The 17,180-nt window shown below is 43.7% G+C and overlaps 1 protein-coding gene across 5 annotated transcripts in view; it reads right to left on the bottom strand.

Annotated features, from left to right (window-relative positions):
- Nucleotides 1-17,180, bottom strand: part of ABCC4 (ATP binding cassette subfamily C member 4 (PEL blood group)) — a 323,862-nt gene that overhangs the window by 184,541 nt on the left and 122,141 nt on the right. For all 5 annotated transcript variants that reach the window (XM_064269982.1, XM_064269981.1, XM_010589388.3 and 2 more), the window contains 3 exons: nt 16,099-16,290; nt 4,293-4,387; nt 3,644-3,730 (listed from right to left, as the gene is read on the bottom strand). In XM_064269982.1, coding sequence (XP_064126052.1) covers nt 3,644-3,730; nt 4,293-4,387; nt 16,099-16,290 — 374 coding nt within the window. The remainder of the gene's footprint in view (nt 1-3,643; nt 3,731-4,292; nt 4,388-16,098; nt 16,291-17,180) is intronic.

The raw sequence follows: 17,180 nt of genomic DNA, 5'->3' as shown, positions 1-17,180 counted from the left end.
AGAAGGGCAGGGTCTGCATATTTAGTTTTTCTTCTTTGTCCTGGGACAACAACCACTGTCTCTCTCACAGGGGAGCTACCTGTACAGGCAGATAGATGTGACAAAGGGTACACCTCCTGTGCCACACTCCACGTCAGTCAGGATGGCTGGAACACCGGGTTTATGTGGGGAAGTGGCGGGCAGGGGGTGGGCAGAGGAGAACCCTGTTTGCCGTTCTGAGGACTCAGAACTGCATCCTAAAGGTACAGCGGGGTCTGAAGGACTAAAGCAGAGGGGTGAGCTGGGCAGGCACGTGTCAGAGACTGATGAAGACAGACCTGGAGAACAGATGAGGTGGGAGTCTGGCGACGTGGGATGACACGACAGTTCAGTGGTCAGCTACTAACCGAAAGGTTGGCAGTTCAAACCTACCCAGCGGCTCTGTGGGAGAAAGACCTGACAAACGGCTTCCAAAAGGATCACAGCCTAGGAAACCCTATGGGGTAGTTCTACTCTGTCACATGGGGTGGCTATGAGTTGGAATCGACTTGACCGCACCCAACAATGACAAAATGCAACAAGATCTCTAGCCAGCAACAGATCAGACTGACATCGGTTCATCTAAGGGCCTTAACCTTCTGCGAATGACAGAACCCACTTAATGTACACAACATACAGCTGTAGAACGTGCAACCCTTAATAGCCTCGGATATATATTCACGTTAGAAGTAAACCGTTAATGGCAAATAGAAGTGTAATTCATTCACTTTTAGTACAAAACACTTCACATTGCTAAGCTTCAACGCAACCACCATCTTTCACAGCATATTGTTCAATCCAGTTTTCTAAGTCGCTGAAAGCATTCTCCAGTTACTGCTGAGTGATTTCCTAAATTGCATTCGTGCTCCCTGCCCTAAGTTTCCCCAAAGAATGTGATTCTGATTAGCAAATGACAATTTTAACAAGCTTGCTTCTATCACGGGTATATCCAAAGTCATTAAACCTTAAAGGTGGCAAGAGGAGTTTATAAATATCTCCCACGTTCAAAGGAAAACTGAGGAGAGCTTTTGTGACGTATACTCGGTAATTAGAACACCATCCTCTCTCCTCCATGATGACACTAACGTAAGGGCCCACCATGAATTGGTCTCTGAGTGATAGTGGATCTGTACTAACTCACACAGAACAGGCAGCAGTGTTCAGGGTAGGAACTGGGGCAGCGGGAAGAGGGAAGCTGAGCCCCTCGGGATGCCACCAAGGGGATGGGGAATCTCCATTGCAGCCCTAGTGCCCTATTACTGAACTCAGTACAAGCCACAAAGGCACTTCTCTGTGGAGAGAAAAATTCATCAAGTCAGGCATCGGGAGGAGGAAGAAATGGAGATCAGAGAGCCAGAAGCAATGCCAAAGGTCAGCGGTCTTGTTCCCTGCATTCAGGAAGACTCCACGCTACCGTATTTTACAGACTACACTTTGCACAGATAATCTGGTCAGGCAGCGTTAAGGAATTCTAAAGACTCAGCTATAGTGACTCATGTTTAATGCAGGCTCACAGAGACCTATCATCCCAGCACTAGAGTCTACAGCCCAGAACCCAGCTGCCTGCACACTACGGACTCTGCCTGAATCTCGCTAATTTGCTCTTTAGGACCTTACAGGAAGCACATCCAAATTCCTTTCTGTCTATTATACAACCACCTACATCCTCTACTTGAGGAAGACTTGTCGTTGTTAGCTGTCCTTGCGTCAGCCCCCAACTCCTGACAACCCCATGTTCAGTGGGATTGGATGGTTGTGATCCATAGGGTATTCACTGGCAGATTTTCAGAAATGGATTGCCAGGCCTTTCTCCCTAGTCTCTCTTAGTCTGGAAGCTCCACTGAAACCTGTTCAGCATGAAAACAACACATAAGCCCCCACTGACAGACGGGTGGTAGCTGGGTGGTGGCTATGCGTGAGATGCATTGGCCTGGAATCGAATCTGGGTCTCCTGCACAGAAGGCGAGAATTCTACCACTGAACCACCAAAGCCCCAGAAAAACTCACTTGCCTGCTTTCTGTTCTTGTCACGCACATTGCTTGTCCTTATTGCCACAGCTTTACTTCTCCTATTCCCTTTACCAAAAGGAACTCAATCCTGTCCTCAACCTCTGCGAATCCTTCCCAGTCCACAGTGAGCTTGCCAATCTAAGCTGAATGTCTGTAGTCACCCAGGTCTACTTCCACTTATGATCCTATACTGAAAACTCCCCCAAAAACTTTGGGTATGTTAAGCTGTTCCCATGCATTTGTCTTGACAAACTCTATGAAGAGATAAATTCCTTAAAGGCAAGAACAAAGTCCAAAATTCCTTGTCTCCCATACTCTGCTCAGCACAGAGCCTTAGCCTCTATGTGGCTTTGTAAAGTCCTTCATAAACAAAGGTGACTCCTACGTAACATCTGTGAGAGCGTCAACCTCAGGGCGTACAGTAAGGCCTCAGTCTTAACAAGGGGAACAACAAGAAGATAACTGAGTAAATCAGGATGCTGTTCCAGCAAGAGCAAGCTTGTAAGGCTTTTGAAAAGAACAGTCTTGACTGTATGGGAAATGTCCCTCAGCATATATTAGGCTACAGTATGTATAAAAAAGATTCTAGAATTGTTCTGCCTCAGTGCCTAAGCAAGGGCCCCCATCAAAAAGAAAGAAAGAAAGCTGATTCTAGAAACACAGAGTGAGTGTCAGGAGTTAAGCCAGAGTCTAGACACTTTGTTTCAAGTTTGCTTCTGAGGCGCCATGAACAAAAGATGAAGGAAGAAACCCAAAGACCAGGTAAGTGAGTCTCACCCTTCAATTCAAAACTGTAAACCTTTCTTTTCCTGGGGTCTGGGGATTCATCACAAGTTTCTTGGTTATCAGCTGCAAATAGCAGGGAAAAACACCTGTAGGATGTACCATCTACTTCTTAACACTCAAAAGCACGTACTCCACCCACCTGAACACAGTGCAAGTATTATCTGTATTCTCCTATCCTGACCTCATATTTGTGCAAAATTTCTTTAGAATGGATGACCACAACGACCACAGTCTCCACCAGACTGAGTCCAGCACAACTAGATGGTGCCGAGCTACCACCGCTGACTGCTCTGACAGGGCTAACAACAGAGCGCTCCAGACAGAGCTGGAGAAAAACACAGACCAACATTCTTAACTCGCAAAAAAAGACCAGACTTACTGGACTGACACAGTATGGCCCCTGGACACCCTTTTAACTCAATACTGAAGTTACTCCTGAGGTTGACCCTTCGGCCAAAGATTAGACAGGCCTATAAAATAAAACGAGACTAAAGGGGCACACCAGGGGCAAAGACAGGAAAGCTGGAAAAGGGGAAGCCAATGTTGAGATGGGAGAGTGTTGACGAGTCATATGGTCACAAAACAATGTCACAATGTAACAAAACAATATGTATATAGTTAAATGAGAAACTAATTTGCTCTGTGAACCTTCATCTAAAGCACAATTTCAAAATTCTTTAGAACAGGATCTTCTGTGTGGGAAGAGAAGGAAGGGAGAGGGACACCAGAGCAAACAGGCTGAATTTTTTTGAAGCACAAAGGCTTTTCCTAAGTCTACTGTAAAGGACGTTTGTCCAGCAAAAACGACACAAAACACAAGTAAACTTACAGTTCGAACAAGTGCCTGCTGACTTCTGCATCGACCGCACTGAGAGGGTCGTCCAGGAGGTAGATGTCTGCGTCTTGATACACTGCTCTAAAAAAACGGAGAGATATCAGACAGGAGAAGGCTTCGCACTTCCCAACTCTCGCCTAACAAATAACAACAGTGTTGAACAGTTTGGGTGTTCATTCCAAAAAAGCAAACAGAATGACCAAGACAAGGGCTTCACACAGCACCCAACACACAGTAAGCAGGTTCTACACATTCGCCACGATTCCAAGTAGGATGAGAGACATGCAGAAAGCAGCAATTTTAACACACCTGCTTCTATCCAGTGTACACCCAAAGTCATTAACCCTTAAGGGTGCAAGAGAGCTTTATGAATATCTTTAATATCTACTTTAAAAAATGAGTTCAAAGGACAACTTGGAAGAGCGTTTGTGAAGTGTACTTAGCAATTAGGACACCTTCCTCTCACCTCCATAATGACCCTAACGTAAGGGCCTCCCATGAACTAGCCTGTGGGTGATGGCAGATTTGTGCGGGCTCAAACAGACATGGTGGCAGACATTTTTGAGTTCAGCATAGGGAGCTGGGGCCGCAAGAACGGGGAGGCTGAGCTACTCATGATGCCCGTCACTGAGCCGTGATTTACCTTGCCAGGTTGATCCGTGCTTTCTGCCCTCCGCTCAGCGTGGCTCCCCGATCTCCTATCACGGTTAGATCACCGTCCTCCAAAAGCTGTAAATCCTACATGCAGAAAGGGAAAAAAGAAAACTTAAAATGTCGTCTTCCTGCTGTCATCCTAAATGTCCAGCTTTCGTTCTTCAGGAATACATGTGTATTTGATCAAGAGCAATGAAGGTTATTTCATAGTAGCTAAATTATAACCTTGAACCCTTCAGAAAACTCTTAGTGCTTTTTGGTTCATTTCTGTATTATTTATTTTTTTTACAGACTTACGCATCTAACCAATTTAACAGGTATTTACTGAGCACCAATTATCCATCAGGCCTTGGGTGGGGACAGCGAACAGCAGTGAACAAAACCAAGTTCCTGGAGTATCCATGGCAGGAGAATGACAAAGATTATGAGTGAAATGGTGAAAATGGTGATAAGCACGAAAAGAAAAACTGAAGCAGGCTTAGAGGGAGAGAGACGGATGGAAGAAATGTCCATTTTATATAGAGGGTCAGGAAGGTCTTCAATCAGAGGGGACTTGAGCATAGGCCTATCAATGGTGGAATAAGCTGAGGCTATGGGGCAGATGCGTGGCCAGGTGCTCGAGCAACAGCAAGGAGGCCAGTGCAGCCGCAGCGCAGTGAGTCAGCAGTGGGGAGATGAGAGCAGAGAAGTAGGAAGACGTGCCACAGCTGGCGTCGCTGAATTGCATCTGAGAAAAAGGTTGAACTGGCAAATGTTGTGTTATCTATAGTTTTACAATTAGAAAAAAAAGGCTTATGCAGAAGGTAGGATGGGAAAAAAAAAACAAACAAAAGATGTGCCACGGTTTCATTCCCAGTGGAATGGGAAGGGGGCTGGGGGAGCAATGACACAATCTGCTTCTTCCTGGAAAACGGACTGTAAGGGGGCAAGGCTGGAAGCGAGACACAAGTTAGGGGACTACCACGATAATCTCTGCCATAAACAACACGGGCTAGGACCAGAGTGGTGGCAGTGGAAAAGGAGGGAAGGGGTGACATTCCGGACAAACTTCCAAGGTAGAGTTCCTGGGGTTGCTGATGGGATGGACGTGGGCTGCGAGACAAGAAGAGAAGAGCTACAACGTTTCTGGCCTGAGGAAGCAGAAGAAGAGGGCCATCGTTACTGAGACAGGGAAGATGGCAGGCGTAGGTTCAGGGGATGAAACCCAAGTTTCTGTTACGGACAAGCTGAGATGCCTACTGGGCATCCAACTGGTGATACCAAGTTGCCTAGCTGCACAGGTAAGTCTCAAGATCTGTGCTACCGACATAAATGGGGGCATGAGCCTAACAAGCAGTTTTTAAAGCCATGAGACTTAGTGTATCGCAGAATAAGTGTGCTTTAACAAGCCATTTTGCTGATCTGTCTCAGGTTCCCACTTTCATATAGGGGATATACGTCGGACCCACATTGTCACAGTGATGTTTAAGGCACAGAGCTTGACTGACAGACAAAAATCTGCACAGTGGAAAGAGCACTCTGGGCAGAGAAAACTAGAGGAGAGGGAACTGTGTGTTCAAGGGACACCTTGACCATATCAGCCAGACTCAGTCCATGCCTGTTCCATGCAGGCCACAAAAAACTAAAGGCCAAGAAGGATATGAAATTTTGGTTTGAGGATCTGTGAATCTGTCAGAAGTTATATTTTAACATTAAGAAATAAATTCACAAAGCATAGTATCTTAAAAAAGAAAAAGAAAGATGACAAAAACATCCCCCAAATGACAAGATAACAATCAGGTTTAAGTTACATAAAATAAAAATCTTTACTTAGATTTGTGTCAGTTATCACTAGGTAGGTCCTGGCATAGGCAAGCTGAGTCTTTTGGTTATCTGCTAAATCTCACAAGCATCAATCTAGCACTAGAACCAAAACCAAAAAACCAAACCCACTGCCGTCGAGTCGATTCCAACTGATAGTGACCCTACAGGACAGAGTAGAACTGCTCCATAGAGTTTCCAAGGAGTGCCTGGTAGATTTCAATTGCCGACCTTTTGGTTAGCAGCCACAGCACTTAACCACTAGGCCACCAGGGTTTCCAGCCCTAGATTAGCAACCAATCATCCTTCATACTGCTAAAGCCCCCCTTTCTCCATCCCTACTTTGGCAAACTAGAGGAGAAGGCAAGAGGCGCCTTGGAGTTTCTATGATAATCAAGTCCTTTAATCCAACTCTCGTTTTCCTCACCTACAAAAATGAGCTGGAGAGGCAAGGTTACTAAATTCAAAGAATGCTATGAAGAGCAAAAGAAATAGGTATATGAACGCTCTCTATAAATAGAAATAGGATACGAATTAATTGTAACTTGCTACTGGTGACTGATAAATGCATGTTTTTAATCAAACCAACAAACAGCGAGACCCCATTTGCAGTGTGAGTCACAAGGAACAAAGTGAGCCACCAAAAAGGAAAAAAGAAGAGATTCTCTCCATCATAACCCACCCCCAACAGCCCACAAGGACACACAGGAACACAGGGTTCTCGACATACTCAAAGTCTAACTGGACTGTATCAGAGTAAAAGGCAGCAATGTTACTCATTATCATGTCCTATCATTTCTTTGTTGATCTCAAAGTGAATAACATCTCCTGCTTTTCATTTTCGTTAATATAATAAGCCATGTTAAGACAGGTTCCCAGCCTTCAACCCAACCACACAAACACACACACACACACTGTCCAGCTGGCCTCCACGTCTTGGGTAAAAGTGCTTCCAATGTGCTCTTCTTAGTTTTTATTCACTGATTTTATGTTGTTTTGTTTGCTTTCTCGAAATTGTATCAAGTTATAGCACAGCAACCTGAGCCATTTTCTAGAGAAGGCACTTAAAACCCACTCTTTCATTCGGCACAGGTGGGGAATGAGAAACGGGCCGTCTCTGAGCCTGGCAGTAGGACCCTGAGTGTGCCACTGACTCTGCCAACTAGGGCCAAGCCTCAGACACGAAAAGCACTGAAAACGACTCAAAATAAAATCAGAGTCAGGCTATTTTCCTAACCACCACTTTCTGCTTTGGTTAAAGTGGAAGCCTGAGCTGAACATCTCTGACGGTTCCTCCCAACCCATGAGAGGAAGGCACTCTTACTTGCGTTAGTTAGCTGTCAGTTAAGTCTGGCCAGTTATTTCCTCTCCAGTTGTTTTCGCCAAAGCACACACACAGGCTAGAGGAAAATCAGAAGCTGGTTGAGCAGGTTTGATGTCACTGGACCAGAAACACATCAAGTGCACCTGAGTGACGGCGGAACACTAGTGAGGAGACGGAGGAAGGGTTCAGAGAGGCATCCAGAGCCGACCTGAGGCTCTGGCAAAGGACTAGATTCCAGAGACAAATAGGAGGTGTCTCATACCTCTGTTCACAGCTCTTCTCCCTCTGAAATTGCCTTTCCTAGCATGGCCTGTCAATACTCTAACCATCTCTCAGGCCCAGGGCAAACCTTCTCTCCCAGGAAACCATCCCTGAGTCTCCCCAGTCAGAAGTCGCATCCCCTTCTACTGGGTTCCCAAATCTTTGGTTGTATTTTTCATGAAGGATCCCCCTGACTCAGCCTCACAACTGTATGTGTGTACATGGCTTATCTCCCCATTAGCCTTTAGTTACATCCTTGATGATAAGGATTATGCATCAAGCACTGTTTAGATTATATATACACACAGAGAAAGAGTCAATCAGTCCCTGCGTGGCACAAGTAGTTAAGAGCTCAGCTATTAAACAAAAGGTTGGTGGTTCAAATCCACCCAGAGGCATCTCGGAAGAAAGACCTGGTAATCTACTTCCAGAAGATCACAGCTGCTAAAAAGCCTACAGAGCACGGCTCTACTCGGACACACTTTGGGTCACCATGAGTCAGAACAACTCGACAGCAACTTTTTTTTTTTATATAATATTTTTTTTCACATACGAGACAGTTAAGACTAAAAGAGGTTATGCATTTGGTTCAAGGACTCCCAGTTGTTAAACAGAATAGATGAATTTAAACCAAGTACATCCCATTTCACAGCCTTTAGGCTTTCTTTCATATCGTGCTGTCCCACGTGGTTACTGAAAAATGTATCTAAATCAAGGCAATACTGTAACAATCCAAGGCTTGAAGCCCTCTATATCCAGGCTCAGGAGTATCAATAAATTTAATCTCCATATTTAGATGAGCCTCATTTGTCCCTTCTGTACTTTTCGTTTTGGACTTCCTATTTTGTCACAGGGAAGTATACACTCATCTCAATTCAGAGATGAAAAATAGAGATATAACAATAACTATTAGATTAGACCAGGGTGGAAAGGGGAGTGTGCTGTCACATTATAGGGACTCCAACTAGTGTCACACAACACTATATGTATAAAGACTTGTATAAGAAATTAACTTGAGCTGTAAACTTTCATCTAAAGCACAGTTAATAAAAAAAAAAAAAAAGCTTCAGACTACAAAAAAAAGAATTTCAAGATGATGAGAGCAGAGCATTAAGCCAAGCAGGGGCCCTTCCGAACATGGCACTCTGTGCAGCGGCGCAGGTTGGGTGCCCATGACACTGGCCCTCAACTGCCCATTGGGCTTTTGAGAGGAAAGTCACTGGGAGAGACAGGGTGGAAGCAAAGGACTGTAGACAAGTCCACTCGTTCCTGCCTAGAGCTGTCCTGGTTTCTGTCCTTTCCCTTCTGAGGCCTGGTTGTCCCATTCACCAACTTTGCCTTTGAACTGGTGAGCCCCTACACACCTGCCCATAAACTCCTTTTTGGTTTTGCTTTCTATTTTGTGTCTGTGGCTTGCTCGAAGACAGCCTAATAGACACAGGCTATTGACAAGTAATTCCCACTTATTGGGCATACTTTTATGTCAGTCTCATCTCAGGCACAGGGATAAAGCAGTAAGGAACAATCGGTAAGTTCCTTGCTCTCACAGAGCTCCCTGAAAAATACAAACAAGACAACAATGGATAAATAAATAACTTCAGAGAGTTTAAACAAAAAGAAAAAGCTAGAAATAGAAGTACCATATGATCCAGCAATCCCATTGTCTGGAATATATCCTAGAGAAATATGAGCCATCACATGAACAGATATACGCACACCCATGTTCATTGCAGCACTCTTCACAACAGCAAAAAGAGGGCAACAACCTAGGTGCCCACCAACAGCCAAATGGATAAACCAATTATGGTATACTCACACGACGGAACACTACGCAACAACAAATAGCAACAATGAATCCATGAAACGTCTCATAACGTGGATGAATCTGGAAGGCATTATGCTGAGTGAAATTAGACACAAAAGGACAAATACTGTATCAGACCACTATTATAAGAACTCAAGAAAAGGTTTAAACACAGAAGAAAACATTCTTTGGTGGTTTCGAGGGTGGGAAGCGAGTGGGAGGGGAATTCACTAACTAGGATAGTAAACAAGGATCACCTTTGGTGAAGGCAAGGACAATACACAACACAGGCGAAGTGAGCACAACTGGACCAAAGCAAAAGCTAGTAAGTTTCCTGAACACATGCAAACACTTGGAGGGGCGGAGTAGCTGGGGGCTGGGGCCTGGGGACCATAGTTTCGGGGACATCTAGGTCAACTGCCGTAACAAAGTTTATTAAGAAAACGTTCTGCATCTCGCTTTGGTGAGTGGCGTCTGGGGTCTTAAAAGCTTTTAAGTGGCCACCTAAGATGCATCAATTGGTCCCGACCCACTTGGAGCCAAGGAGAATGAAGAACACCAAAGATAAAAGGAAAATATTAGCCCAAGAGACATAAACCACAGACCCCATCAACCTGAGACCAAAAGAACCAAATGGTGCCCAGCTACCACCAATGACCACCCTGCCATGGAACACAACAGAGAGTCGTGGACGGATCAGGAAAAAGTGTGGAGCGGAACTCAAATTCATGAAAAAAGACCAGACTTGATGGTCTGACAGAGGCTGGAGGAATCCCCAACTATGGCCCCCCGACGCTCCATTAACCAAGAACTAAAACCATTCCCGAAGCCCACTCTTCAGACAAAGATTAGACTGGACTATAAAACAAAAAATGATACTCGTGAGGAGTGAGCTTCTCAGTTCAACCAGATAGATGAGTCCAAAAGCAGGATGAGAAGGTAGGAAGGGACAGGAGCTGGCTGAACGGACAAGGGAAACCTGAGGTGGAAAGGGGGAGTGTGCTGTCACTTTGTGGGGACTGCAACTAATGTCATAAAACAGTATGTATATAAATATTTATGTGAGAAATTACCTTGAGCTGTAAACCTTCACCTAAAGCACAATTAAAAACAAATAAAAGATGTAACAATAACTATTTTATAATTGTCATGGCAATCAAAAAAAAAAAAAAATGTCCAAGTTAGCAGAATGTGGTAAACATGGGAAGAAACTTTAAGCCTGTAGACATCCCAGCAATCAAAAAATACCCACTGCTGTCGAGTTGATCCTGACTCATAGCAACCCCATAGGATTTCCAAGGCTATAAATCTTTACTGAAGTAGACTGCCACATCTTTCTCCTGCGGAGCCCACGGTGGTTCAAACCACCAACCTTTCAGTTGGCAGTGGATCACTTTAATCACTGCGTCAGCAGGGCTCCATTATGGATATCCCAGAGGCTTTATAAATTCAAATGATCTATGTGTGAAAATATTAAGCTTTAGGAATTTATTTAGGAGCTCTGGTGGCACAGCAGTTAACCATTTGGCTGCTAACCAAAAGGTCTGCAGTTCGAACCCACCAGCCACCCCTTGGAAACCCTATGGGGCTGTTCTACTCTGTCCTCCAGGGTCACTATGAGTTGAAATCAACTCAAAGGCAACAGGTTTGGTTTGGTTGTTTTTTATGTGTAGAATACCTATAGAAATAAGTTATTTACTCACATACATTCTTTACAGTTTATGGATATGATTTTATCCCGAATTGGCTGCTCCTGTAATCACAATCTAACGTTTACAGAGTGCTTGTCATGTGCCTAGTGAGCAGGCACTTTAAATTCATTATCTGTTTCATCCTCAAAACAACCTTATGAGGCTGAGAGTATCCTTATCTCCACTTAACCGATGAAGAAACTGACACTTTGTATGGTTAAGATAATCAGCCAATGCTACACACCTAGTAAACAGAACCTTGGTGGAGCAGTGGTTAAGCGCTCAAATCTACCAGCCACTCCTTGGAAACCCTATGGGGCAGTTCTACTACGTCCTATAGCGTTGCTATGACTTGGAATTGACTAGATGGCAACAGGTTTGGTTTTGGTTAGTAAACAGACACTGAGACTCGATCCAGGTCTGTCTCAGCCCAGGGCGTCAGATTTTAACCATTACCCTAAAGGATCTTACATTATTAGGCTTTTCCCGAGGTATGTTCTATAACTTATTATTGTGTTACTTTGAATACGTAATTGGTTTAAATGGATATCGCTGAATGTGAATTACTACTTACCACCTTATTTTATTTCAGAAATATTTTTAACTCAATGAAGTTATATACATTTACTTGAATTGTTACTGTTAGCTACCATTGAGTCAACTCCAACTCGTGGCAACTCGTACAACAGAATGAAACACTGCCCAGTCCTGCCCCATCGTCACGATCGATGGTCAGCTGGGTCCACTGCTGGGACCGCTGTGTGCTCTGGGTGCCTTGCAAGCTAGGGGGCTTATCTTCCAGCACTCTATCAGACAACATTCTGTTGTGATCCATAAGATTTTCACTGGCTAACTTTGGAAACAGATTGCCAGGCCTTTCTTCCTAGGCTGTCTTAGTCTGGAAGCTCCACTGCAACCTATCCATCATGGGTGGCCTTGCTGATATCTGAAATACTGGTGGCATAGCTTCCGGCATCACAACATGCAAGACACAAAATACGACAAACTGACAAATGGGTGGTGGTTATTACTTTAATGAAATCTCATACATCCGTTGTTGTTATTGTTGTTGGGTGCCATTGTGCTAATTCTGACTCATAATGACCCCAAATGACAGAGTAGAACCGCCTTGTAGAGTTTTCTAGGCTGCAATCTTTACAGGAGCAGATTGTCAGGTCTTTCTCCTGTGGAGTTGCTGGGTGGGTTGAACCACCAACCTTTTGGTTAGCAGTCAAGTGCTTAACCTTTGTGTCACCGGAGCTCCATATAATACATCTAATTGTTACTAATATATCCAAAAAGAGGAATATTGCTTATTTCTGCTATTTTTTTTTTCTCCACGATTTTATTTTGGGGGAGGGACTGTAAGGAGAAATCTTTACTTCATTCATTCAGTCATACATACATGTAGAAAAAAGGGCTATAACAGTAACGATTGCTACCATTTACCAAATCCCTGGCATGTTTTCATTTTACACGCATTTCCTATACTCTTTACAATAATCCCGTAACTCCCCATTTAATAAAAAACGAAACTCAGGCAAACTCCTGGATTTATTCAGGTCTATTTCCCTCCAGGAACCCTGGTGGCACAGTGGTTAAGAGCTTGGCTGCTAACCAAAAGGCTGGCAGTTCAAATCCACCAACCACTCCTTGGAAACCCTATGGGAGAGTTCTACTCTGTCCTATAGGGTCGCTATGAGTTGGAATCGACTCAATAGCAACAGGTTTGGGGTTTTTTTTTTTTTTTTTGGTAGTGTCTCTCCAAAGGCCAAGCTGTGCCTGCACCAAAGGTCCAAAATCATTCCAGGAAGCACTTATTCTCTTGTGGGTGTCTTATGCCCATCTGTGACGACACATGCTGATTCCCCTGCTAAACAAAGTCATAAGTGGTATTTCAGACTGTGGTAAACCTCTTGGAAACCATCTGATCCAACAACGCCATTTTGCGGCACAGATGTCAGAGGCTCAGGCAAGTAACATGGCACTTCCCAAATGATGGCACCTGGACCAGGACTCCAGTTCTCTTCCCCTCCTTCACCCTGGGCTTCACTTCCTGCCGAGGGAGGAAATGAGGACAGGAGATCCTCACTCCACTTCACTGTGTCATTCAACACATAGGACAACAGTCCACGTTTCTAACCATGAAAAAGGGACAGAAAAATCTCCATCATCAAGGCCGCTGGATGGCCCAGTCTGTGGAGATCCCAGTCATACGGGGGTCTGTGTGCCCTGAGAGTGGTGAAGCCCAGGAATATTGTGCACGTTACCATCCAATCCTCCCATCTAGCCCTGGTAAAGATACTGGTCCCTGGAGAAAACCCTGGATGGCAGCCACTGTCACAACAGCTGCCTTTCTCCAGAGGTGTCCAAACAGGGGAGAGCAGAAAGGCAGGGAGGAGCTATGTCCAGGAATACCAGGCAGGGTACAGAAAAATCCAAAGGCTGGACTGGATGGAGCTGAACCTGATTCGGGTAAACAGAAAACGCTTCATATCTGTGTTTTCCACATTCCACCTTCATCAGTCACCCAACGTTTAAAATAGTTCTTCCTTATAAACTCCTTCAGTCGAGAGGGCACAGTGGAAAAGTCTGGAATCTAAGGCCACACACAAACATATTTGAACATAAGTGGCAAGTATTTGAGTCTTGGAGTCTCTCTAAGCCGTAGTTTTACTGACTATGAGGATAGGAACATCCAAGAGGATGGAAACTTGTGGTAAAAGGTTTCAAAATCATATACTTTTGTGCGTGTGTGTGTGTGTGCGTGCGTGAGAGACAGAGAAAAAAAGCGATTAACATGCGATGGACTTTGAATCAATGGGCACTGTTACTATTACTGGTTTACATTTGCTTTCCCCTGCTTTTCTCACACAGCATACACTTTATTTAATAGAACTCAAGCTCATTACTGTTAGCTTGATGTCATTTCTGAAAACACATCATCTCTCGTTAACAATAACCCCAGAGAAAGAAAGAAGTCCATTAAACAAGCAATTATTTTTGGTCCACATCATCAGAAAATGCTACTCACCTGATACAATCTATGATATTCAAGCCGTTGTTCACAAAGCTGGTTTAGAGCCATCAACACCATACCTTTTCAAGGCTGACCTAGCATTTGGCACAGGGCATAAAAGAACAGTTGGATGTCTAGACTGCATTGAACAGACCCTGTGGTGAGCCCTTTAAGGCTTATTATTCAATGATTTTTACAACCCAAAGAAAGTAAGGTAGACAACAGCCTGCTAGCCCCTGAAGCGAAACAACTATCAGTATTTACTACCTTCTTCTTTTCTTTTTTGCTAAATCATACCTCCTATCAGGTATGTTCCATCTTCATCACACGCCTGTTTTATTTAGCTGTGTACCACCACATACGGTTACATGCTTCATCTTGCCGTTTTCTGCCAAACGCGATGTCATTTCTGAAAACAACAATCTCTCCCCCTAGTGAAATTACGCAGTATTAACAAGGAATTTTTAAAACGTTCCATTTTCTTCAAAAACTAAATTGCCAGAAAAACGAGGTAGAGGAGACCTACAGAGTGAAAAAGATCTACGAGACATATCGAGACGATCTAAGTGCCATGTGCAAACCACATCTGAATTCTGATCAAACAGACTGTTGAAGTGTACCTCGATACAAGAGGGAACGACACGTAAACACCGGCTGGAAAGACAATGATATTAAGGGATTTGGGTCATTTTTTGGTGTTATCACGCAGTATGATTTTTACAAAGGAGTTTCCATCTTCAGAGATACATAAGATATTTACGGATGAAATCGCATGAAGTCTAGGATTTGCTTCAGAATAACTTGGCGGGAGGGTGATAAACAGGGTAAAAACCAAAAAAGAAAAACTCAAAACCAAACCTGTTGCCGTCGAGTTGATTCCAGTTCATAATGACCCTGTAGGATAGAGTAGAACTCCCCTGTAGGGCTTCCAAGGAGCAGCTGGTGGATTCCTGGTGGCACAGTGTTTAGGCATGGTTAACCCCATGGGGCAGTTCTACTCTGTCCTACAGGGTCACTGAGAGTCAGAATCAACTTGACGACAATGGGTTTGGTTCTGGTTTTCTTTTAAGCAGAGGAAACAGAATCAGCCACAAGCTGATAAAGGCTGAAGATGAGGGATGGGTACATGAAGGTTCATTACACTGTTCTTGCTTTCATAAATTTTTCTGTCCATTTAAAAACAGTTTAGTGTCTGGCTACCACAACTTAACATTCTGATCAAAGGATCTATAGAAAAATCCTGACCAAAGGGGGAAAATGAAGAACAGAATTTCAAATTCTCCTAGAATCCAGAACTTCTGGGGTCATGGAGGCTAGCGGAATCCCCGAAACTACTGCCCTGAGATCATCTTTAAACCTTTAACCAAATATAGCCCCTGATTTCTTCAAACCAAACAGTGGTTTAATTGGTAAAGAATGTCTACCTTGAGCACTGTGCTCTTTTGAGAACTGTCTATATGGGACAAATTGACAACAGTAACTGGACAGGTTAGATAGGAAGCTTAGGGGGCAGTGAGCTTATGTTAAAGGGGGAGGAACAACTTGGAAAAGGAGGATGAGAATGGCTGAACAGCTTAAAGAATGCAATCAATGTCACTGAATTGTACATGCAGAAATTGTCAAACTGCTGTATGTTTTGCTGTGTATATTTTCAACAACGATAAAGTATTTAAAAAAAAAACTTAAAAGTGAGCAAACTTCATAACACAAAAACAAAAAAGCTTTCTGTGAACGTTACCATCCCATCAGGATTAAAACAGCAGCATGCGCCTGTGAACATGAAGTACTAAATAACATCGATGGCTCTTTTAAAATAAAACAACGAAGTTTTAACAAACCTTGTAATTTAACACTAGCTGATTTGAGTACATAAAATTCAAAAAGTTATTCACTTACCTTTTTCAAGGCACACGCCTTTATAACTTTTTCGTAGCGTTCCTTTTCATATTTCTTCCCAAATAGAATATTACTCCTCACAGTGCCTGAAAACACCCAGGGTTGCTGGGAAACATAGGCAATTCTTCCTTGCACATTGACCAGCCCCTGACTTGGGGGCAGTTCCCCCAGCACGGCACTTAAGAGCGATGACTGAAACAGATGGGAGACAAACGTGTACCATGAACACTCAGGACAGGACAAGCCACCGCAATACAGCCGTCCCCCAGCCCTGCGTGCTTGATACACATTATAGCCCTTTCGTGTGAAACAGGAAAAATGACACCACTGAAGTCACAATAAGAAACAGAAAATAGTACTACTGGTCGATGTAAACTAACGCTTTATATAAACAATGATAACCAAAAGAGCATAACAGTCTCTTCTGCCCCAAAGATTTTCCCCGAAATGAAACGCTGTCTTGAACAAAGACTAATTAAGAATGTTTGCAGCAACAGAGGAGCCCATATTTCATACATCGATATGCAACGCAGTTGGTGCTGTATCCAAATATCCTGTTTCTAAAACCAAAAAAAAAAAAAAATCTGTTGCCGTTGAGTCAATTCTGACTCATAGTGACCCTACAGGATAGAGTAGAATCGCCCCATCGGGTCTCCAAGGAGCGGCTGGTGGATTCGAACTGCCAACGTTTTGGTTAGCAGCCAAACGCTTAACCGCTGTGCCACCAGGGCTCCAAGCCACATGTAAATAACACATCGCAAGCACGAGGAACGACTGTTATTTAAATGAGCTCTGAAGTAACTCATGATTCCGAAGAGCAAAAAACCACTCGAAGAGAAATAACCCTCCCAAATACACATTCTACATTTAGATTTCTGTATTTTGCTGGTTTAGAATGAACGAGACTGTGTGTGTACATTCCCATCGAATCTTTGACAACATACATATGTGACGTGTCTGTGCAAACTACCCTCAGTGCTTACCACACTCAACTGAAATAACCCGTGTTTCTGTCTTCCCCACATCTGGGAGCTTCTAGTGGGCAAAGGCATCTCGCTTACATCTGTGTCCTTTGCTCCCTA

This window comes from Loxodonta africana, chromosome 17, assembly GCF_030014295.1.
Source record: "Loxodonta africana isolate mLoxAfr1 chromosome 17, mLoxAfr1.hap2, whole genome shotgun sequence".
NCBI classification, from domain to species: domain Eukaryota; kingdom Metazoa; phylum Chordata; class Mammalia; order Proboscidea; family Elephantidae; genus Loxodonta; species Loxodonta africana.
This window is presented reverse-complemented; position numbering and strand designations above follow the sequence as displayed.